General features: G+C 44.1%; 1 protein-coding gene across 1 annotated transcript in view; it reads left to right on the top strand.

Annotated features, from left to right (window-relative positions):
* Positions 1-24,878, top strand: part of MYO10 (myosin X) — a 288,302-nt gene that overhangs the window by 159,717 nt on the left and 103,707 nt on the right. Inside the window, 9 exon segments of the mRNA XM_008066889.1 lie at positions 8,675-8,804; positions 11,466-11,584; positions 12,855-13,001; positions 13,218-13,318; positions 13,434-13,500; positions 14,502-14,594; positions 14,996-15,064; positions 15,550-15,632; positions 19,905-20,013. Of these exon segments, the coding sequence (XP_008065080.1) occupies positions 8,675-8,804; positions 11,466-11,584; positions 12,855-13,001; positions 13,218-13,318; positions 13,434-13,500; positions 14,502-14,594; positions 14,996-15,064; positions 15,550-15,632; positions 19,905-20,013 (918 nt within the window).

A 24,878-nucleotide genomic window follows, 5' to 3' on the forward strand; every position in this document is an offset into this window, starting at 1 on the left:
AGAGTGAGATTCCAACTCAAAAAAAAAAAAAAAGAAGAAGAAGAAGCCTAATTTTCCAAGTTGTAGTGTCACTGCAGATCCCATAACCAGCAAACTTGCTCATTGGCTGCTGGGAAGCACTTGGCCATGGGGACCCCTCCTCCCGGCAGGGCAGGGCCCAAGAAAGGATGTTACTCTGATTTTCTCTCGGGGCATCATTTCCAATGCAGAACCCTCTATCCTTTTTGTCAGCTACAGGTCACCTTTTAGGACTTGCTTCGTTTCAGTGACTTCTAGATTTCATTGTTAAATTGAAACAATGGGTTTTAGCATTTGAAATTTGGTCTTATGACAGAAAGACATGCCAGTCATCTAGAAAAAGATAGAAATTTATACATGAAATGAACATACTGAACATACTTCACAAACTTATTCTAGTTGATATGTTCTATTTAGAGGATTTTAAAATAAATCCTTAAATATTTGATTTGCAATTACTTTTTAGTGTACACCCACCAGAGATATCAGTGAAAACTTAGCTGATATTTATTGAGATCACGAACATGACATTTTTGCTATAAAAATAGCAAAGTTTAACCTATTACTATTTAACCTTGTACTAGTTCTAAGCGGTGCACCAAAAACAAACAAAAAAAACAAGAAACAGAAGTAAATGTGCAACTTTTGAGAAAGATGGAGGATGAATATTACTTTCTAAATACAATAAGCTTCTTTTCTCTCAAACCTATGCAAATCAAGAATTGAGGAATAGTTTAATTTGTGAACCCTATTTTTAAAAAAAGATCCATTGCAGCAAGTAAAACACACCTTAAAGTACATTTACTGACATGAAAATCCTTGCTTATTATGTAAGAATGAGAAAGGCTGTAAAGCCCTTTTATTTAAAAAATAATTATTTGGCCGGGCTCGGTGGCTCAGCCTGTAATCCCACGCCTTTGGGAGGCTGAGGTGAGTGGATTGCCTGAGCCTGCGGGTTCGAGACCCGCCTGGGCAGCGAGACCTCATCTCTACAATAAATAAAAAAATCAGCCGGGCGTGGTAGCGTGTGCCTGTAATTCCGGCTACTTGGAAGGCTGAGGCGGAAGGATCGCCGGAGCCCAGCAGGTAAGGCTGCGATGGCCGGGAGCAGCCATTGCACTCCAGTCTGGGCGACAGAGTGAGATGCCAACTCAAAAAAAACAAAAACAAAACAATAAATAAATAAATAAAAAATAATTATTTGATATAACATGTATATAGCAATTATGTGTGCAGAAAAAAGATCAGAATGAAAACATCTAAAATTACACCAAATAGCTTTTGTGGTAGTATTCTAAGATTTTATTCTTAATTTTGCTCTCTTACAATATTTTTACAGTAAACATAACAAGTTTGATAGTTGTGTGCTTGCCCTATGATTTTTTTTCTTTGAGTTGGAGTCTCACTCAGTTGCCCAGACTGGCCACTTCCGGCCACCGCAGCCTCGACCTCCTGGGCTCTGGCAGTCCTTCCACCTCAGCCTTCCAAGTAGCTGGAACTACAGGTGCGCGCTATCACACCCGGCTAATTTTTTTTTTTTTTAATTGTAGAGATGAGGTCTCGCCAAGTTGCCTAGGTGGGTCTCAAACCCATGGGCTCAGGCAATCCACTCACCTCAGCCTCCCAAAGTGCGGGATTGCAGGCTGAGCCACCGAGCCCGGCTTGCCCTATGATTATATTCCAAAAAATCATAACTTATGTAATGCAGGAATATGATCATGTGTCATTGTCAATGCCAGCCGACCCATGTCTTGCAACCAAAGAGTGACACCCGTAATGGTTAGCAGATGACACTCGTCTCTTCTGACTGAGGTTGATTTTTCCACACTCGGTGCGTTGGAACACCTGCTTTGTGCCAGGCACTGTTTAAGGTAACAGGGAGACTGCAGTGAACAAATTAGAGTCCTACATTCTGCCGTAGAAATGAAAAGGAGATTAGAACAGATTTCACTGTTGTGTTTTTATGCAATGGATCTCAATATTTCTTTCCAGTATCAAATACCATTTAAGTTGATATCTTTGTACTTTAATTTCATAAAGCTCCCTTTTTCAGAAGTGGCACACACTACCACACCTGGCTAATTATTTTACTTATTTTTTCCTAATAGAGATGGGGTCTCACTGTGTTGCCCAGGCCGGTCTCAAACTCCTGGGCTCAAGTGATGCTCTCACCTCAGCCTCCCAAAATGCTGGGATTAGAGGTGTGAGCCTTTGTGTCTGGCCCATAGCCTTTTTTTTTTTTTGAGTTGGTGTCTCACTCTGACGCCCAGGCTGGAGTGCAGTGGCGTGCTTACGGCCATCCCAGCGTCGACCTACTGGGCTCCGGCGATCCTTCTGCCTCAGCCTTCCAAGTAACCAGAACTACAGGCACCCGCTACCATGCCCAGCTAATGTTTTTGATTTATTGTAGAGATGAGGTCTCACCATGTTGCCCAGGCTGGTCTTGAACCCGTGGGCTCAGGCAATCCTCTTGCCTTGGCCTCCCAAAGTGTTGGGATTACGGTGTGAGCCTCTATGCCGAGCCCATAGCCATTTTTTATACAGCCTTCCAAATTGCAACATAAATTGTTCAGTCAGGATGAAAAGCTATTTCAAGTCAGTAGTCACAACTGATTTATTTTATTGCCTGCACTTGACGCACCAGGACAGTGGCTGATGAAATGTGTATGAGGTGACAGGAGTCTGCTGAGCGTTCATCTTTCCATTCTCTTACTCCGCAATCTTGAGTATTTAACAGAGTGCTTGGTGCAGACCAGGGCTGGGATTTCCTGACCACATAGACCTTACTGGGTATATCTGTGGGCTTTGAATGAATGATCTGTGGCCATGTGCATGCATATGAAAATTCATCGTGAGTCAGATTTTAAGATTTTTTTTTTTTTTAGATTGGGTAAGATAGTTTATTTAGAAAGTAGATTAGAGAGAGGGTGGATCCACCTATCCAAGATGGAGAGGGGGCCAGCATTTAAAAAAGCATGACGGCCCAGATTTTCAGTTTAAAGGGCTGACCTTGTATCTCAGTTTTGCCAAACTTGGAAACATCAGTTTCTTTTAATGTTGGAAATCTTGTGTGTATAAGCCAATTTTACATTACGGAATAACATGTTTTTAAAATAACATAATAAAACATAACGCTGTGTGATAAATTTTAAAATTACTTGTTTATAACTTACTATCCCCCAAAGAACTTCCCCTTCCACCCTTTCAGTCACACCCTTGGTTCCAGATTCTTCTGAGGTCCTTTTCCTTGGTTGGTGATTCACCACTTCACTGTTTCTGATGTGACAAGCTGAGCTCTTTGGGTTTTTGATGGTTGGGTCTGGGTCACCTATTTGTTGCCATGTCTTTCTTCATGTTCATAAGCATCAAGTTTTTATGTGTTTCAAGAAGGACTTTTATTGAAAATGTTTTTTGTAGCTTTGTGCCAACTTTATAACTAAGTTGATGCTTAGAACTTCTGAGCCATACTGAGAATTTCCCAGGGATTTTTTTTTTTTTTAAATCTTGGGACGTATTGTTTAGATAATAGCATAATGGTAATAAGCCTTTAAGTGGCTACTCTTGCCCAAGAGCAGGAGAGTGTTTACTACAAAGATTATAAATAGGACAGTTAAGAAACAACACATTAGAGGTTCTTGCTTGCAGTTTTAGTATCAGGCCTGCCCTCACTGGTGATAATTGGTTCTAATTACCACTTACCACCACTCTCCTAACTGATTAACTAATCACCTGCCCTCCCTGGCGATAATTAGTCACAGCTAACACCGCCATACTCCTAACTGATTAACGAATCATTTGGGGTTAGACTTGAAAGCAAAGAAGTCACCCATTTTTTAATAAAGTGGGCACATGAATTCTTTTCATTTGGTTAAGTGTGTCCCGGTATAACCTTTGCATGTATTTTAGCAATGGAACCCAGGTTTTTTTTTCTTTTTATAGAGCATGAATTGATACTTTTTCATTTGACAGTTAGAAATGTTTTGCTGATGTAAACTTAATTTTTTTTTTTTTGAGTTGGAGTCTCGCTCTGCCACCCAGACTGGAGTGCAGTGGCATGCTCCCGGCCACCGCAGGCTCGACCTGCTGTGCTCCGGCGATCCTTCTGTCCCAGTCTTCCAAGAAGCTGGAACTACAGGCGTGCGCTACCACGCCCTGCTACTTTTTGATGTATTGTAGAGATGAGGTCTCACCAGGTTGCCCAGGCGGGTCTTGAACCCGCGGGCTCAGGCAATCCACTCACCTCAGCCTCCCAAAGCTCTGGGATTACAGGCTGAGCCATCGAGCCCGGCATAAACTTAATTTTTTAAAATCCCATTTCACTTTAGTGTTATGTGAAGTCTGGGCTGGTGACTTAGTGAAGATTTTCATTTCTGTGGACATCGTGAGATGGGCTTAGAACAGTTTTATAAACTAATTTGGAACTTGCATTGCTATATATGAGGAAAGCTTTAATCACAGAATGGGAAAATATTACTTTTTGCAAAATGTGTAGGCATTTTATAATTAGTTTGCTGATATCTCTAACACTGTTTAAAAAGTCTTGAAAATAACGAGTTATTCTATATTTCTTAGCTATGTTTTGCTTTTATCTTCTAGAATAAGTACCTGATAAGTATCTTTAAATTTGAATAATTCGTTTCCCATGGGCTTTTTAAAATTGATAAGCACTTGACAAATAGTTCTTATTCTTTGTATCCAGTTCTGTTTGTAGTCATGAAATGTTGGTCTTCCTATCTTTAATCCAGTCGTTCACAGTCTTTTAATTGTTGATAATCAACGTTACTGAGATATGATGTACACGTAATAAAATGTTCCTGCTTAAAGTATATATTCCAATAAATTTTGAATGTACATACGCATGTCCCCATAACCACAATCAACTTAAAGGACAATCCTACCTCCAGAAAGTTCCTCCACACCCCTTCCCGGGCAATCCTAGCTATTCACCCTCATCCCCGAGAAATTATTGATTGGGTTTCAGTCCCTCTAGTTCAGACGTACCTCCTCCAGAGCTTGACATAGTGAAATAATAGTGTGTATTCCCCTACGACTGGATCCCTATTCATTCCTGTTTCTGGCATTCCATTCACTAGACAGCAGTTTGTTGATCCATTCACTTAATGATTTTTTTGGATGTAAAAATACTGCCAACAACATGAAGAGATGTGTTAGAACTCACGTGAACGTGCCGACACTGTTAATGCACACTTAATCCGAATAGTAACTGTTGCAACTATTTTCAGTTTTGTAAATTTTCTTCCCAGCCTGAATTTTAAAAATAATTTTAGGTGCAAAAACATGTTGTCTTACTACTTGTATAAAGCTATCATAACTATAATTGTATCTCATATAATGTTCCTAATTTTCTTTAGACACTATACAATATTCTTTTTTTTTATTTTTTATTTTTTTGAGTTGGAGTCTCACTCCGTCGCCCAGACTGGAGTGCAGTGGCCGCTCCCGGCCACCGCAGCCTCGCCTGCTGGGCTCCGGCGATCCTTTCCGCCTCAGCCTTCCGAGTAGCTGGAACTACAGGCATGCACTACCACGCCCAGCTAATTTTTTGATTTATTATAGAGATGAGGTCTCACCAAGTTGTCCAGGCGGGTCTCGAACCCGCGGGCTCAGGCAATCCACCACCTCAGCCTCCCAAAGACGCGGGATTACAGGCTGAGCCACTGAGCCCGGCTTACAATATTCTTACAAATTTATTTGCTACATTTGACCTGTCTAATTGTAGGATAGTTAGACTTTTTTTTTTCTCTCAAAGTGTTGTTAAAGTGACACTGTAGTGAATATTTTATGAAGCTTTTTACAAAATTAGTATTGAGACTTTCCTTGGGACAAATTTTCAGCATTGAAATCATTGGAGATTTCTAAAGATTTCTTTTAGGTTTTAGAAAGTAATAGAATTGAGTGGATAATAGTAATAAACTGCTAGACTTTGGATCAATTGGGCTTGACTTCGAATCTTGGCTGTGCAACCCTGAAAAAGTTATTTAACCTCTCTGAATCTTTGCTGTTGTTTTCCAGATATTACAATTATAACATCATGCACATTTGCGACCTGGTGCAATACTGCCACATAATCACGTTACTTTCCAGAAAGATTATACTAACTTATAGTGCCAACCACCAGTGTATAAATGCCCCTTTCCCACCAATCATGAAGTTTATAATTCAGAATTTTTCTGCTAACTTAACAGGACTGATCTCATATTTACTCATCTGCATGTTTGATTTCCAGCAAGGAAAATGTTACTCGGGATTTGTGTTCTTTTTCCTATTAGATGTGCCTGTTTTCATTTTGTTGCTCATGTCCCTTTGAGTAGAGTTTTTAATGGTGTCTCCCTCTTTGTTGTTTGCCCTTTCTTTCTGGCATTCTTGCTTCTTCCTTGTAAAGAATCTGCACTTTTTAATACTGTAACATTTCCAGTTGTTTCCTCCTGCGATTTCTCTTGCTTCAAAGCGGTGTGTGGTTTCCTTCTTACCAGTCTCCTGTGGTCATTGTGTCGATCCAAGTTCCCTTTGTGGGTCATTTTCATCAGTGTTGCCAGCAATTCTGCCCACAGTTGTGCGTGCATGTGTACGTGTTGTGCATACATGTGTGCGCGCGTGGGTGTGGTTTGATTTTTCTTTTTAATAACTGTTTCCTCACAAGAATGTGTCTCCTCCATCACAATAGAAAATGAGCGAATCTTAGATATGATTCAGAAAACACCTGGCTTGAGTTGTTGAGATATTTGTTGTTGGTAACAGAGTCCTGTAAGTGCCTGTTTGTTTTTATTTTACCCCCAAAGAGCATTATGTTAACTTCCACTTAGTCTGCTGTGGCCAAGATAAGACCTTCAAACAAAATGCATTAGAGAAATTAAAAATAGAGATATGAGGAATGTCTAGGGAAGACAGATCCGGATCCGTGTAGATTTTCCATCAGTATTTATTAGAGAAGGAACAAAAGGTGCGCATGTCTGCAGAGTTCTTGATAGAGTATTCCATTCCACCTCTTTGGGTCCTCATTTCATTGAACCGTTAAGACAAGACCCCTTTACACCAGAGGAGTCTTATGGAGTATTATCCACTTTCCCTCTCCAAATCCCCCCCACCTTTAAATTTTTTTTGTGAACTGGGCGCAGTGGCTCACACCAGCACTTTGGGAGACCGAGGTGAAAAGGTTGCCTGAGCTCAAGGGTTCGAGACCAGCTTGGACAACTTGGTGAGACGCCATCTCTACAATAAATCAAAAAACTAGCCAGGCGTGGTGGCGTGTTCCTGTAGTTCCAGCAACTTGGAAGACTGAGGCAGAATGCTCACCTGAGCCCCGCAGGTTGAGGCTGTGGTGGCTGGGAGCATGCTACTGCCCTCCAGCCTGGGTGACAGAATGAGACTCCTACTCAAAAAAAACATTTTTTTTTTTTTTTTTGTGGGCTGAGCTCGGTGGTTCATGCCTGTAATCTCAGCACTTTGAGAGGCCGAGGTGAGAGGATTGCCTGAGCTCAGGGGTTCGAGACCAGCCTGGGCAACATGGCAAGACTTTGTCTCTACAGTAAATAAAAATAATTAGCTGCGTGTGGTGGTGCACGCCTGTGATTCCAGGTACTTGGAAGACTGAGGCTGTAGGATCGCTTGAACCCAGGAGGTCAAGGCTGCAGCAGCTGTGAGCATGCCACTGAACTCCAGCCTGGGCAACAGAGTAAAACTCCAACTCAAAAAAAATAACTAAATAAATTTTTATATGTAAGGAAAATAATAATAAATGTTTCATTACACTTTGATATCTGTTGAATAAAGTATTTCTTTTTCTTTTCCTTTTTATTTTCTTTTCATTTTGGAGACAGGGTCTCATTCTGTCACCCAGACTGGAGTGCAATGGCATGATCACAGATCACTACAGCCTCAACCTCCTGGACTCAAGTGATCCTCCTATCTCAGCCTCCTGAGTAGCTGGGACTACGGGCACACACCACCATACCTAGCTAATTTTTTTTTTAACAATTTTTTGTAGAGATGAGGTCTCACTGTGTTGTCCAGCCTGGTCTCAAACTTCTGGGCTCAAGTGATCCTCTCGTCTCAGCCTCCCAGAGTGCTGGAATTACAGGCGTGAGCCCCATCATGCATGGCCCAAAGCATTTCTTTTTTTTTGAGTTGGAGTCTCACTTGGTTGGAGTGCAGTGGCCGCTTCCAGCCACCACAGCCTCGCCTGCTGGGCTCCGGCGATCCTTCCGCCTCAGCCTTCCGTGTAGCTGGAACTACAGGTGCACGCTACCACGCCTGGCTGATTTTTTGATTTATTGTAGAGATGAGGTCTCGCTGCCCAGGCAAGTCTCGAACCCCAGGCTCAGGCAATCCACTCACCTCAGCCTCCCAAAGGCGCGGGATTACAGGCTGAGCCACAAACATTTTTTATCCGTCATTTCTTCTGTAGCATAAATAGACTTACTTTTATTTCGTTGATAGGGTTATTTCTGAGCATGCTACAGTCCTCTCTTCTTTTATGTGTACCTGCATGAGGTCACCATTTTTAAACTGAGTGGCTTTGCATCTATCTCGTGTTTCCGTGTCTTAGAACAACCTCTGATGATTTTATTGTCAAGAACATCCTTCATTTTCTTCAGTGTGAAAAAAAATAAAGTCAAATACATTTGTTTTCCTCTAGACGGCCATGGAAGTCATGCAGTTCGGCAAGGAAGAGGTTCGGGAAGTGTTGAGGCTGCTTGCTGGTATACTGCATCTCGGGAACATAGAATTTATCACTGCTGGCGGGGCGCAGGTTTCCTTCAAAACAGGTGCGGTCATGTCTGCTTGCTCCTCCCTCTCTCCTTTTCTTCCTTGGCTTTTTCCTCTTAGGAAGTGCGGTCCCTAGTTATTGGCTGTCTGGCCTCTTATGGAGCAAGTTTTCTGATCCCTGGAAATACAGACTATTAGCAGTGTCTGATGTGAAGTGTCAGTTAATGAAAGGTCAGAGTGTAGGAAAAGTTACTAGTGAGATGGGAGGGTGGTTATATAAGGGGGGAGGGCCCCCCAAAAGCCCAGAATTTATTTATTTATTAAATAGTGTGTATTTATTCTTAGGTGTTTAGACTTCAGTCACCTCCAACATACTCTCCATTTGGTGCAATACACCCATGGAGAAGCTTTTTCCACTGCTCAAAACAGTTTTCGAATGCGTCGATTTTGATGCCTTTCAGTGCTTCTGCCTTTTTTGGTTTCACCTCTTCCACATCAGCAAAAGGTTTCCCTTTGAGGATCTTTTTCATCTGGGGAAACAGAAGAAAGTACTTGGGGCGAGACTGGGTAACTAGGGAGGGCGGGGTCATGCCGTTTTCCATCAAACACTGCTGAACACTCAGCGCGGTGTGGGCAGGCGCACTGGTTGATCACCCATCATGAAATGGGCAAACGTTTTGAAGAAATGTCCAGAAACAATCCACTGAAGCCAAACACAGCCTCTCACAACAACGCTAGGTGGTACACTGATGCTGATGGGTTCGGAACATTTACCTAGTGGGGAGGCCTGTACTACAAGGTGCCCGCCCTCCAAAAGAGAATTTTGGTTTTTCATGTGGGGGTCCCCCATATATTCTCATTTCTACTAAGAAAGTAGGAAAATGGGCCAAATAAGTGGAAATATGAGCAGTGAAGATTTGATGTAGGAAAAAAGTCTTACAGTGCTTTGCCATCGTTTTTCATTGTTATTGATTGTTGCCATAGTATATTACGGCCCTTAGTTTCCCAAGCCAGAAGGCCAAGTTCATAGCCCAGCCCTGCCTGTGTTATAACACTGCTTCCTGTGTTATTTGTTGTATTCTCAACACTAGTGATGTCTTACCTCTACGGTGCCTCGAAGGTTATCAAGTTAAAATGAATTAATCCAACCTGTAGCTATGCCTGTTATCCTTTTCCCAGACTGATATTTGTATTTATTTTCAAGACTTTCTGATAGAAGCACAGGTGAGGTCCCTGGAAGGTAGAAATTTGGATGAGTTCAAGTTCAAAATGGCTCCAGAGCCCAGCCATTGTCAAATATGTGGTCCCACATGACTTACCTTTTAATATTCTCAAAACTCTTAGAGCCCCACAGTTCTTCTGCCTCAGCCTCCTGAGTAGCTGGGACTGCAGGCATGTGCCCCCACACCTGGGTAATTTATTTTTATTTTTTGTGGTGACGAGGTCTCGCTATGTTGCCATGGCTGGCCAAAGAGGTTTTGTTTATGTGGGTTGGGTCTGTTGATGTTTATCACATTAGCAGTTAGAAGTGAGATACTAAAAGAATTCATTAATCTGTTTAAGAATAATTACAAACCCATTGCATATAAAAATTAACATTTTTATTTAAAGGACTGTTTTCCAAAACAGAAAAAAAAATCAAAACAGTTGCATGGTCTTACCTTTTTTTGCAAATTTCTGTAATATCTGACATAATAAAGACAGCCGCATTGTCAGATTTCTTCTGTATTCTGTTAGATGTGATATCATGTCATGTAGCCTGTGGAAAACTCTTCTGTATACTGATGAGAGAATGAGTGTCAAAAAGTAAATAACAACCGGGTGTGGTGGCTCACGCTTATAATCCCAGCAATTTGGGAGGCCGAGGTGAGAGAATTTCTCATGGGTTCGAGACCAGCATGGGCAACTTGGTGAGACCTCATCTCTACAATAAATTAAAAAAAAAAAATAGCTGGAAATGGTGGCACATGCCTGTAGTTTCCAGCCACTTGAAAGACTGAGCCCAGCAGGTCAAGTCCGTGGTGGCCGTGAGTGTGCTGCTGCTCCAGCCTGGGCGACAGAGTGAGACTCCAACTCAAAAAAAAAAAAAAAAGAAAAAGAAAAAAGAAAGAAAGAAAAAAGCAAATAACATCTCAGTGTTATTAATGAAAATAGTTGCAGGCTGGGCATGGTGGCTCATGCCTGTAGTCCCAGCACTTTGGGAGGCCAAGGCGGGAGAATTGGTTGAGCTCAGAAGACCAGTGGCAATACAGTGAGACCTTGTCTCTACAATAAGTAAAAAATTAAAAATTAGCTGGGTGTGGTGGTGCACACCTGTAGTCCCAGCTACTCAGGAGACTGAGGTGAAAGGATCACCTGAGCCCAAGAGGCTGAGGCTATGGTGAGCCGTGATTGTGCCCTCCAGCCTGGACAACAGAGTGAGACCCTGACTCAAAAAAAGAAAAAAGAAAAAAAAAAAATAAGAAAAGAAAATAGTTGCAAACCCCTGACAGAGTCTTGGGGACCCCACGGACTTAACCAGACTCCACTTTGTCCAAGCACTAGGTTCTATGCTACCAACCTGGGATTCACTGAGGGAGCGAATACCTTAGCAATAAAACTATGTGTTCTGTAAATTCTGCCTGAGGGATTCAGGAACTTTCTCTGCTTTGAGGCGTTGCTCTGTGTTGTTAGCTTCTTGGGGGCTGTGACCTCACCTGTACCTTGTTCTGGGTTTGCAGCTTTGGGCAGGTCTGCAGAGTTACTAGGGCTGGACCCAGCGCAGCTCACAGATGCTCTGACCCAAAGATCCATGTTCCTCAGGGGAGAAGAGATCCTCACGCCTCTCAACGTCCAGCAGGTACAAATGCTTTGTGGTTGACGTTTGTCTTAAAAGACATTCTTGGGGTTTCAGATCCATGTCTTGGATCTGAACAAGTAACTGCAATGAACTGTCCAGATGATTGTGGCGCATGATCAAAATGTAGAAGATATGCAAGTTTTGGGAATAGACAAAGCCATTGAATTGTTGTCTAAGGGACGGTGTGGCAGGGTGTTTGAGAGGATGGGTCTAATGCAGGTTGTGTGAGTTGGAGTCTTGACTCTTCCGCTTTCTACTGCCTGTTTTTGGTGTGTTTAATCACTGTCTGTTTCTTCCTCTGTAAGACAAGGATACTTATCATACCTAATTCAGAGGACTCTTGTAAGGATAAAAATAACAAATATATGCTAAGTATTTAATGCCTGGTACTGAGTAAGCCTTAAATAAACTAAATAACCCTTAGCTGTAATAATAATGAGTTATTGTTGTTGATATTATCACAATACATGAAAACAGTGCAACATTATGCTGTATTTATTTTTACCTCTGCTGCTGCCATGAGCTAATTTATATGTTCTAGCCCTCTAATGCGTTTCTTAAGAATACTAACCATATTACAAAGAAAATCTTTATGTGTAGAAAGTAGAAAATGAGAAGATAATGATTTTAAAAATTCGAATCTTGCTGGGCGTGGTGGCTCATGCTTGTTATCACAACATTTTGGGAGGCAGAGACAAGAGGATTGCCCAACCCATGGGTTCGAGACCATCCTGGGTGACATAGCAAGACCCCTCATCTTTATAATTAAAAAATATATATATTAGCCTGGTGTGATGGCACATGCCTGTAATTCCAGTTACTCAGGAGGCTGAGGTAGAAGGATTGCCTGAGCACAGCAGGTCGAGTCTGCGGTAGCCATGAGCGTACCTCTGCACTCCAGCCTGGGTGACAGAGTGAGACTCTGACCCAGGAGGAAAAACGACAACAAAAAGCCCTCAGGTCTTAATTGTTGTTTTAAACCCAGTAACATTTGTACCCATACCTACACACTCAGATTCTTCTGATAACTCATTGTAGAAAGTTGGGTCAGAAGCCAGGTATGTAAGGGCATTCTTGGTGAATCTCACTGTAAGTAAGTGAGCACCAGCTTATCCTTTCTTGAGCTGTGTTTTCCTAGATGGTACTGATCGATTTCCCATTGGGGCCAGGCGCTGCCCAGGCCCGGTGTGCATCTCCAAAGTGGGACGGGGTGGACTCGCCCGCCAGGTGCCCACGGTCAGCTTGGTCTGCTGCTCTTCCTCTCCTGCAGGCCGTGGACAGCAGGGACTCCCTGGCCATGGCGCTGTACGCGCGCTGCTTCGAGTGGGTGATCAAGAAGATCAACAGCAGGATCAAAGGCAAAGATGACTTCAAGTCCATTGGCATCCTCGACATCTTTGGATTTGAAAACTTTGAGGTGGGCCTCTGGAGCGTGAGGCACGGGAGCTCTCTTCCATCCCTTCATCCACTGCTATGAAACAAATCCCTCAAAACAAACACTGATGTGTTTCTCAGATTTTTTCCCCCTTCTCTTCATCTTTTAATGTAACTTTTTGCAAGTTTCTTCTTCCTTTGCCTTTGCATATAATGGTAAGGACATGAAAGATACTTAGTGAATATTTTTCCTCTTCAGGTGAATCACTTTGAACAGTTCAATATTAACTATGCAAATGAGAAACTTCAGGAATATTTCAACAAGCACATTTTTTCTTTGGAACAGCTAGAATATAGCCGGTAAGAGCTCAAAGGATTCTGTTTCCTTTTTTTTTTTTTTCTAAATCAGTAATTAAATTAGATCGTTTTGCAGCTATGCTTTAATTTAACTTGGCCCTTTAACATCTTTCTGCAGGGAAGGGTTAGTGTGGGAAGATATTGACTGGATAGACAATGGAGAATGTTTGGACTTGATTGAGAAGGTAATGTATTTTTGAAGAATGGTTACAGTCCCAGGGGTGTCCAGCTGGACTGATTCATATTTATGGGAACAAAACTTGCGTGAACACGTACATCAAAGATGTGAATGTTTAGAACACAATGGACCATTTGGAAACATGAATGTAAATGTGCAAGGTTGAATTTAAATAGTTGGCTGCCTCTACCCTATTGTCTCATTGAACGCAATATTTTAGTATCAACAGTGTGTGAATTGGTTTCCCTTAGACTGTGTCAGCAGTAAAGTCTACCCAGTAGCAAAAGTAGATCTGCCAGTTATAAAGTTCTAGCCACAAAATTACAATGGGTTCGATTTTTAAAGATTTATACATTTAAATTAATGGTTTTCTCTCTCTCTCTCTCTCTCTCTCTCTCTCTTTTTTTTTTTTAAAGAGATGAGGACGAGGTGTCACCATGTTGCCTAGGCTGGTCTCAAACCCCTGGGTTCAGGCAGTCCTCTCACCTCCACCTCCCAAAATGCTGGGATTACAGGCGTGAACCACCACTTCTGGCGATTGGTTTTCTTTATAGTGTGTCATTCCAACTTTTTCAATCTAAGAAATTACCATGCTCCCTTCTCCCCACCCTTTTTAAAGACAGAATCTCACTCTGTGACACCCCAGGCTGGAATGTAGTGGCATGATCCCAGCTCACCACATCCTCAACCTCCTGGGCTCAGGCTGTCTTTCTGCCTCAGTCTCCCGAGTAGCTGGGACCACAGGCATGTACCACCACACCTGGCTAATTTTTGTACTTTTTGTAGAGTCGAGTTCTCACTGTGTTTCCCAGGCTGGTCTGAAACTCCAGGGCTCTCCCACTTTGGCCTCCCAAAGTACTGGGATTACAGACGTGGACCACCACGCCCGATTGCTTTTTCTTTTAACCACTGGCTTGATAGAAAGTGGAGAGGAAAGGAGCTTTCACATAGCTTGAGAGGCATACATTCAAATTTAAATTCATTCCTCCTTTTTCTTCCCTCTTCTAGAAACTTGGCCTCCTGGCCCTTATCAATGAAGAAAGCCATTTTCCTCAAGCCACAGACAGCACCTTATTGGAGAAGTTACACAGTCAGCATGCTGTAAGTCAAAGCCTCTTAATTCTCAGTCACATTTGAATAGCAGATCTGTGGGTCAAGATTACATACCAGATGTGTCAGGCTCCTGTCCCAACTGTGCCTCCCACATTGAACCTTTTTTCTCAAACCATAGCTGTTCTGTTCCTAGAGCCAAACTTAAATAGGCCAGAGGGTTAGATTTGGGCTACTTGTCAGAATAGCCCAAGTTTATTTAGAGTCCTTAAAACGGTTAACCTATCGTTAATGACACAGTCAAGAGTTTGGACGAGGATATGCTATGCTCTAAAACTCATGCATGGCAAGTTTTGAAATGGTTGTCACTATCTGTTGTATTTCGTTTTCTCTGGAATTCAAAGGAAATCAGTGACTGAAATAAGGCATTTGTGTTTTTTCTTTTTTATTAGAATAACCACTTTTATGTGAAGCCCAGAGTTGCAATCAACAATTTTGGGGTGAAACACTACGCCGGAGAGGTAACTTTTTGTTACAGTACTCACTGGGGCTGGTCATGGTGGTTCTCACCTATAATATTAGTCAGTGCTTTGGGAGGTGGAAGCATGAGGATTGCCTGAGTCCAGGGTTCAAGACTAGCTTGGGCAACTTGACAAGATCTCGTCTCTACAATAAATCGAAAAATTAGCCAGACATGGTGGCGTGTGCCTGTAGTTCCAGCTCCTTGGAAGGCTGAGGCGGAAGGATCGCTTGAGCCCAGCAGGTCGAGGCTGCAGTGACTGTGAGCATGCCATTGTACTCCAGCCTGGTGACAGAGTGATTCTCTGACTCAAAAAAAAGATACTTGTTGGTATTCGCCCAATGGGTATTCAGAGAAAATAGTGATTTCAATCATAAATGTATTGAAATGATTTCATCTCATAGGTCTAACCTTTTAAAAGGAGTTGCTTATGACCTGAAGCTATTCTTTTAATCCATTCTCCCCTCTCTTGTTTTTTAAAATTAGGTGCACTATGATGTCCGAGGGATCTTGGAGAAGAACAGAGACACATTTCGAGATGACCTTCTCAACTTGCTGAGAGAGAGTCGGTAAGTCCGCCTCCTCCTTGAGAAGAGAGCGAGCAAATTCATATAAGGGAGATTCAAACAAGCTTGGAACTTATTTATTAAAAATGGTGTGTTTATTCCAGGCCGGGCTCTGTGGCTCAGCCTATAATCCCAGCACTTTGGGAGGTCGAGGTGAGTGGATTGCCTGAGCCCGCAGGTTCAAGACCAGCCTGGGCATCTTGGTGAGACCTTGTCTCTACAGTAAATTAAAAATTAGTTGGGTGTGGTAGCACACGCCTATAGTTCCAGCTAATTGGAAGGCTGAAGCAGAAGGATCACCTGAGCCCAGCAGATCAAGGCTGGGGTGGCCGTGAGTGTGCCCTTGCACCCCAGCCTGGGCAACGGAGTGAGACTCCAACTCAAAAAAAAAAGTTGTATTTATTCTTACATATTTAAACTTCAGTCACCTTTAAAGTACTCTCCATTTGATGCAAGATACCTATGGAGATGCTTTTTCCACTGCTCAAAACAGCTTTTGACCGTGTCAATTTGGATGCCTTTAGTGCATCTACCACTTTTTGTTTCACCTCTTCCACATCGGCAGAACATTTCCCTTTGAGGACTTTTTTCTTCCGAGGAAACAAAAAAAAGTCACTCGAGGGAAGATCAGGTGAATGGGGGTGTGGGATGGGGTGGGGCACGGGAGTCAAAAAGCGCTGAGCACTCAGTGCGTAAATCACTCATGAAATGAGCAAAGGCTTTGAAAGAATCTCAAAAAAAAATTAGCTGAAACTGAACGCAGTCTCTCACAACAACACTAGCCAGTCCACTGATGCCGATGGATTCCTAGAACACTTATGTAGCAGGGGAAACCTGTGCTACGAAGGGCCTGCCCTCCCAAAAGCTAAATCTGGTTTCTTTTGGGTCCTCCTCATATTTGTAGAAATGCTTTAAGTTCACAAATATAGAACAAATGACTGTTGTCAGAAACTTGACTTAATATCATCTTTCCCTGGCGGTATTTTAGCTATAAAATGACTCAAAAGATATAAAGTAATAATAATGGTAGCAGTGGCTACCATTCGGTGAGGAACTGAAAAAGCAAACCCATAAGTCACATACTATTATTCATTCTGTTATGCATTTGGGGAAACTGAGACTGGGAACAGTGAAGTGACTTGACGAGACCCCTCACCTGGTAACCAGTAAGCTGCAGGACCTAGTTTTGATCTGGTCCACCTGGCTTAAGAGCTGAAGTCTTAACCAGTGTTACCTTTCTTCACAGGAGCTTTGAGCTGTGTTGAGTTGGACCTTGGTTTTATAGGACCCATGTGTCTCTAGTTAGTAGAAGGCATGTCAAGGCAAATAAACAAGCCTTAATTCAGCCAAAATTACAGATTTACTACACATTCATTTATTCCGTCATGAATTGTAAATTCACACCATGAAATCAACAGTTAAGGAAGCACGCAGAAACTTTACATGCTTAGTTTAGTGATTTGTATACATTAAACCAGGAAGTGGCCTATTTTTAGGAGGCTTTGTAAGAGAAAGGGTTTAGAAAAAAACTCTTGCCTGCAAGCTTTCAATGCCTGTGAGAAGCTAGGACATCAACCAGCTTGTATCTAAGGAAGGAAAGTAGCATGATTGTGACGAAACTGTCATTCTTTTAGAAATGTAAACACCAGGCGGCTATCCTGTCACGTAGGTGAGCTAGGGCAGAGGGACCCAAGGCGTTAGGTTAGAGAACAACGTCTAGAGCGTTTGATCTTTAAACTTATGGTAGCTCTTCTGTGTGAAGATTCACTGTTTACAACACTGTCAACTATTCTGTCTTTAGGTGAGTTTTCTTTTTTTTTTTTTTGAGTTGGAGTCTCACTCTGTCGCCCAGACTGGAGTGCAGTGGCCGCTCCCGGCCATCGCAGCCTCTACCTGCTGGGCTCCAACGATCCTTCTGCCTCAGCCTTCCAAGTAGCCGGAATTACAGGCATGCGCTGCCATGCCCAACTGAGTTTTTGATTTATTGTAGAGATGAGGTCTCGCTGCCCAGGTGGGTCTTGAACCCGCGGGCTCAGGCAATCCACTCACCTCAGCCTCCCAAAGGCACGGGATTACAGGCTGAGTTTTCACATCTGTAAAAATGACGGATATAGAAACAATACCATAGCATGCTGTCCGTCAAAGCAGTGTCTTCCGTATTAAAGTGATACATTTGTGGGTTTGTTTTTTTTTTTGAGTCGGAGGTTTTTTTTTTGCATTCTGTCGCCAGGCTGGAGTGCAGTGGCACGCTCATGGCCACTGCAGCCGTGACCTGCTGGGATCAGGCAATCCTTCCACCTCAGCCTTCCAAGTAGCTGGAACTACAGGCGTGCGTTACCATGCCCAGCTAGTTTTTTTTTTATTATTTTTTGAGTTGGAGTCTTACTCTGTCACCCAGACTGGAGTGCTGTGGCCGCTCCCAGCCACCGCAGCTTCGACCTGCTGGACTCTGGTGATCCTTCCACCTCAGCCTTCCAAGTAGTTGTAACTACAGGTGTGTGCTACCACGCCCGGCTAGTTTTGGATTTATTGTAGAGATGAGGTCTCGCCAAGTTGCCCAGTGGGTCTCGAACTCGCGGACTCAGGCAATCCACTCACCTCAGCCTCCCAAAGTGTGGGATTACAGGCTGAGCCACCGAACCCGGCTCCGGCTAGTTTTAATGGATTGTAGAGACGAGGTCTCACCAAGTTGCCCAGGCTGGTCTCCAACCCCTGAGCTCAGGCAATCCACTGGCCTTGACCTCCCAGAATGCTGGGATTACAGGCTTGAGCCACTGTGCCCAGCAAGTGATACATTTAAATAGAAACCCTGTATTGATTTCAAGTAGAAACAGTTTGTCCTAGTAAAAAGACCATAGGCCTGGAGACCAGCAAGATGGAATTCTGCTTGTTGCTTCTGTCTTGGAGTTAAGCAGTTTTCTGAGTGGAGTAAAGAACTTTCTGGCCCCAGTTTCCCTCTGTAAACCGAGGAGCTTGGGTTGTTTGCTCATTCCGCTATCTTTCACCTCTGACATCTATGACATTTTAATGGAACTGAAGCTTTTCTCCAGTGAGCTCCAAGCACAGTTAGGGAACTTCAAAGAGTGAGCATTGCAGAGCACCCTAGAACAAAACTGAAAAAGGTTTGGGGCAAGACCAGCAGTGGCAAGGAAAGCGCTGGTTAACATTGCTGCCTGGGAGGATACCGGTCCCCAGAAGTCCTCCCTGACTTTCCTGGTGATAGTGAAGCCGCCAACTTCCCCAGCTTTATAGTCCATATTATCTTCCATCCTAGGAAGACAAAAAGGTACGGGGAAGCCTTTTACTGCTACTTTATTAATAGCGGCAATGGATTTTATAGAACTTTCTAATAAAAATAACAGCATCAGCACTTAGGATGTTCCAGGCACTGTGATGTCAACCTTTTACATGCGTTTTCTTATTTGATTCTCACTCCAGCACTAGGAGATGAAGTCTAAAATTATCCCCATTTTCTTTTTCTTTTTTTTGAGTCAGAGTCTCACTCTCATCCAGGCGAGAGTGCAGTGGTATGCTCACGGCCACTTTGACCCACTGGGCTCAGATGATCCTTCCACCTCAGACTTCCAAGTAGCTGGAATTACAGGTGCATGCCACCATGCCCAGCTAATTTTTTGATTTATTGTAGTGACAAGGTCTCGCCAAGTTGCCCAGGCTGGTCTCGAACCCCTGGACTCAGGCAGTCCTCTCACCTCTGCCTCCCAAAATGCTGGAATTCTAGGCATGAGTCACCGTGCCTGGCAAATTATCCCCATTTTCCAGATGAAAAAACTGAAGCCTACAGGGGAGAAGCTTCCTAAGTGACTCAGCTAGAAAATGGTAGAGGTGGGTTTTGAACCCTTGTCTGCCTCACACCAGAGGTCAAGTGTTCCTTTGAAACACCTCTCCCTTGGTTCATCGCTGGGATCTTGGCAACACCGCAAATGGGCAAACCAGAGATCCCACTTCCATAGGCGAGGAAACCGAGGCTGAGGTGGCATTCCAGAAAGTACAGAGCTCCTAGTGGGATGCTACCCTGTGTCCCTGTCACGCCAGTCCACTTCTCTGCAAGACTCTGGTTTCAGACGCTGCTGTATTGTCAGTGCCTGAAGCGCTCTGGCAGTGGCTGGCTTGGGCTCCCTGGAAACTGGCTGGGTTCTCCCAGGCCTCAGTGTGCTGCTTTAATGATCAGTGGGAAAGTACCACCTAATTACAGTCACCTGGCGCCTAATAACAGGGGTGAGCACCTCCTGATCCTTCTGCTCTTAACCCTCACAGATTCGACTTCATCTATGACCTTTTTGAACACGTCTCAAGCCGCAACAACCAGGATACCTTAAAATGTGGAAGCAAACATCGGCGACCCACGGTCAGCTCACAGTTCAAGGTGAGTCTCAGGCTGCCAGCCTCGAGGCATCGATCACTATGGGGATTTCAAGAATTGAAGAAGAGCTGAGTGTGTGTGACGTCTATGAGCATGTTTAATTGTGTTTTCTTTTATGTCATGCTTTTTACTTTTTTTTTGAGTCAGAGTCTCACGCTGTCACCCAGGCTGGAGTGCAGTGGCATGCTCACAGCTCACTGCAGCTTCGACCTCCTGGACTCGGCCAATCCTTCCTCCTCAGCCTCTTTGAGTAACTAGGACTACAGGTGTGCACCACGACACCTGCCTAGGTCTCACAATGTTGCCTAGGCTGGTCTCCATCTCCTGGGCTCTCACACAATCTTCCCTCCTCGGCCTCCCAGAGGGTTGGGATTACTGGCGTGAGCCACCACGCCTGACCTTCTTTTATATCATGCTTTTATTTTATTTTATTTATTTATTTATTTATTTTGAGTTGGAGTCTCACTCTGTCGCCCAGACTGGAGTGCAGTGGCCGCTCCTGGCAACCGCAGCCTCAACCCGCTGGGCTTCGGCAATCCTCCCGCCTCAGCCTTCCAAGTAGCCGGAACTACAGGCATGCGCTACCACGCCCGGCTGATTTTTTGATTTATTGAAGAGATGAGGTCTCGCTGCCCAGGCGGGTCTCGAACCCGCGGGCTCAGGCAATCCACTCACCTCAGCCTCCCAAAGGCGCGGGATTACAGGCTGAGCCACTGAACCCGGCTTATATCATGCTTTTAAACCAGACAATGCTTCAGAAATAAAACAGACTTCTTGTTCTGAGTCAGTGGAAAACATATAGATTCTTTTTTGGGTTTTTTGGGGGTTTTTTTTGAGTTGGAGTCTCACTCTGTCACCCAGACTGGAGTGCAGTGCCCGCTCCCCGCCACCGCAGCCTCCACCTGCTGGGCTCCGGCGATCCTTCCGCCTCAGCCTTCCGAGTAGCCGGAATTACAGGCGCGTGCTACCACGCCCGGCTGATTTTTTTTTGATTTATTGTAGAGATGAGGGCTCCCTGCCCAGGCGGGTCTCGAACCCGTGGGCTCAGGCAATCCACTCACCTCAGCCTCCCAAAGGCGCGGGATTACAGTCTGAGCCACCGAGCCCGGCTACATAGATCCTTTTTTTTAAGAAATAAGAAATAGCTACTTATTCTAAGCTTTTGAAATAACCTTTAAGGTCGTTTGGGATCACTCTGATCTTTCTTAAGAGGCTCACGTGGAAATGGGACATATATTTCTTTTTTTTTTGAGTTGGAGTCTCACTCTGTTGCACAGACTGGAGTGCAGTGGTTGCTCCCGGCCACTGCAGCTGCGACCTGCTGGGCTCTGGCAATCCTTCTGCCTCAGCCTTCCGAGTAGCTGGAACTATAGGTACGCGCTCTCACGCCTGGCTAGGGACATATATTTCTTCCCATATCTGGGTGTTTGCTTTTTTCCCGACATGCGTTTGCAGTATCATAACTAGGAATGGTGATCAAATGTGTATTTAAATGAGTGATGTTGTTATCTGGCCCAGATGTTCAGAATTCAGGGAAAATAAGCAACATTTTAACTTGCATTTTGAATATGTGTGCGTTTTAGATCATTTAGAGGCAGAGCATATGAAGACTGTTTCCCCAACTTAATTGTCTGTGTGACCCTCAAGTGAAAAGTCCTAACATGAAGGGGATGTAGGGGCACATCTGTCCACAGACACCGATTAAATCTGCCCTCTGTGAGCTGTCTTTCATTTGGACACTTATGGGGGTACACGGGCCTGTGTTCCGTGAGAGGTCTGTTGCCCGTGTCTCTGGAGGTGACCAGGTAAACATCACCAGTCCTGGGAGACACCATATGAGGGGCAGGCTTTGACCCAGTTAGGATAACCTACTAATAGCTGCCCTTTATTAAATACGTATTATGTGCCAGTCACTGGACCAATAACTTTATAGCCGGGCACAGTGGCTCACACCTGTAATCCCAGTCCAGCTACTTGGAAGGCTGAGGCAGAAGGATCACCTAAGCCCAGCCGGTCGAGGCTGCGGTGACCAGTGAGCATGCTATTGCACTCCAGCCTAGGTGACAGAGTGACTTCTGACTCAAAAAATAAAAAAATAAAAAACAACTTTATAGACATTGTCTTTTTCACTCCTCATGTAACACTATGAATATTAGCCCCATTTGAGGAAACTGAGGTTTAGAGAAGTAGAGATCCACAGTCCCACAGAGGACTGAGGCTAGGGTTTGAATGGAACATAGTTTGTGTTTAACCTTAAAACCTAGGTTCAGCCTGGCTTGGTGGCTCACACCAGTAGTCCCAGTATTTTGGGAGGTTGAGGCAGGAGGATTGCTTGAGCCCAGGATTTCAAAACCAGCCTAGGCAACATAGTGAGAACTTGTCTCTACAAAAAAAAATTAGCCAGGCATGTTGGTTTACGCCTGTGGTCCCAGCTACTCGGGAGGCAGAGGTGAAAGGATCACTTGAGCCCAGGAGGTCGAGGCTGCAGGGAGCTGGGATTGTGCCACTGCTCTCCTGGGCAACACAGTGAGACCCCAACTCAAAAACCATACATTATTACCCAGATTTTCAGTCTTCCAGTGGAAGCGCTTTCTGTTTCTGGAAGGTCAGTTTTGCCTGGAGTTGTTTTGGAAGACTTGTGAATGTTTGAGACGTAAACTGGACTGCGAACGAAGGAACTAGAAAAGGGTGGACAGGCTTTCCAGGTGGAGACAAGGACAGAAGAAGAGTCCAGAGACAGGGGTACAAGTTCTGTCTCCAAGGACTGTCAGTGGGGCAGTAGGACAGCAGGACAGACACCTTGTGAGAATATAAGTTGGCACCATATTAGGAAGGGCATGAATGCTACCATGCTTTGTCCTCTGGGAAATATTAAGACTTTCTGAACCGGAGAAATAACTAATCGATGTGGTATTGCAGACAATTAGTTTTCTTTTTGTTTTTAAATCGGAGTCTCACTCTGAAGACCAGGCTGGAGTGCAGTGGCACACTCACGGCCACCACAACCTTGACCTACTGGGCTCAGGTGATCCTTTCACATCAGCCTTCCAAGTAGCTGGAACCATGGTGTGTGCCACCACACCCAGCTAACTTTTAAAAAATTTATTTATTATAAAGATGAGGTCTCGCTAAGTTGCCCAGGCTGGTCTCGAACCCCTGGGCTCAGGCAGTCCTCTCGCCTCTGCCTCCTAATGTGCTGGTATTACAGGCATGAGCCACCGCAACCAACCTGACAATTAGTTTTCTTTAACAACAAAATTATAAGAAGAAAAAAGAGACAGACAGAGATGGAGGGAAAACCAATGGATTAAAGGAGACTTAAAAGAATATCAACCAACTAAATGCGTGAACTGTATTTGTTTTCCGATACAAAAGAACAGATTGTTTAAAAGTTATGAAATTGAAGCCGGGCTCGGTGGCTCAGCCTGTAATCCCGCGCTTTGGGAGGCTGAGGTGAGTGGACTGCCTGAGCCTGTGGGTTCGAGACCCGCCTGGGCAACTTGGCGAGACCTCATCTCTACAATAAATAAAAAAATTAGCCGGGTGTGGTAGCGCATGCCTGTAGTTCCAGCTACTTGGAAGGCTGAGGCGGAAGGATCGCCGGAGCCCAGCAGGTCGAGGCTGCGGTGGCCGGGAGCGGCCACTGTACTCCAGTCTCGGCGACAGAGTGAGACTCCAACTCAAAAAATAATTTTAAAAAAGTTACGAAATTGGAAACAGTTGATCGTTTTCTTTTATCATCATCATTATTATTATCTTGCTCTGTTGTCCAGGCTGGAGTACAGTGGTGTAATCACAACTCACTGTAGCCTTGAACTTTTGGGCTCAAGTGATCCTCCTGCCTTGGCCTCCCGAGTAGCTGGGACTGCAAACGTGTGTCAGCATGCCCAGCTAATTTTTTAGTTTTTGGGGTTTTTTGGTAGAAATGGGTCTCCTCATATTGCCCAGGCTGGCCTCAAACTCCTGGCCTCAAGCGATTCTCTTGACTCAGCCTCCTACAGTGCGGGGATTACTGATGTGAGCCACCACACCCAGCTTATTAACATCTACACAAGCAGACAGAAGTACATAATGAGTCCTCATTACCAGCTTCACCTCATGGCTAACCTTGTTTCATCCGATCCTGCTCTCTTAACATACTACGCCCACTTTTGTGGAAAAGCAAATCCCAGACATCATATTATTTCACCTATCTTTATTTCAGTATGACTGACTGAAGCCTCAGCACTTTAAAACACTATGTAACTGGCCGGGCTGGGTAGCTCACACCTATATAATCCCAGCACTTTGGGAGGCCAAGGTGAGAGGATTGCCTGAGCCCACGGGTTTGAGACCAGCCTGGGCAACATGGCGAGACTTTATCTCTTCAGAAAATCAAGAAAAATTAGCCAGGCATGGTGGCACGTGCCTGTAGTTCCAGTTACTTGGAAGGCTGAGGCAGAAGGATCGCCTGAGTCTAGCCAGTCGAGATTGCAGTGGCCGTGAGCATGCCACTGCACTCTAGCCTGGGCGACAGAGTGAGACTCTGACTCAAAAGAAAAAAGAAGTGGAAAAAAAAAAGAAAGTAGTGTTACTGATTAATCTGGCATTCCATAGGGCTAGTGATTTTTAAGGTAAGAGACTGAGAAACTGTGGCTCAAAGACCAGTGAAGTACTGACATAGGCTGTCATTTTGATGGACATAATTAATTAGAAGAAATAATTACAGTGGGAGAGTGGATACTTAACAGTTTTTCTATACAAAACCTTGAAATATCCTAGAATGGTTTTTTAGTTTGTTGACGGAAGAGTTTTTAAAAATGGTACTATTTCAAGCCGGGCTCGGTGGCTCAGCCTGTAATCCCGCGCCTTTGGGAGGCTGAAGTGAG

Source organism: Carlito syrichta, unplaced genomic scaffold, assembly GCF_000164805.1.
Source record: "Carlito syrichta isolate Samal-C Ts95f unplaced genomic scaffold, Tarsius_syrichta-2.0.1 Scaffold309189, whole genome shotgun sequence".
Lineage (NCBI taxonomy): Eukaryota > Metazoa > Chordata > Mammalia > Primates > Tarsiidae > Carlito > Carlito syrichta.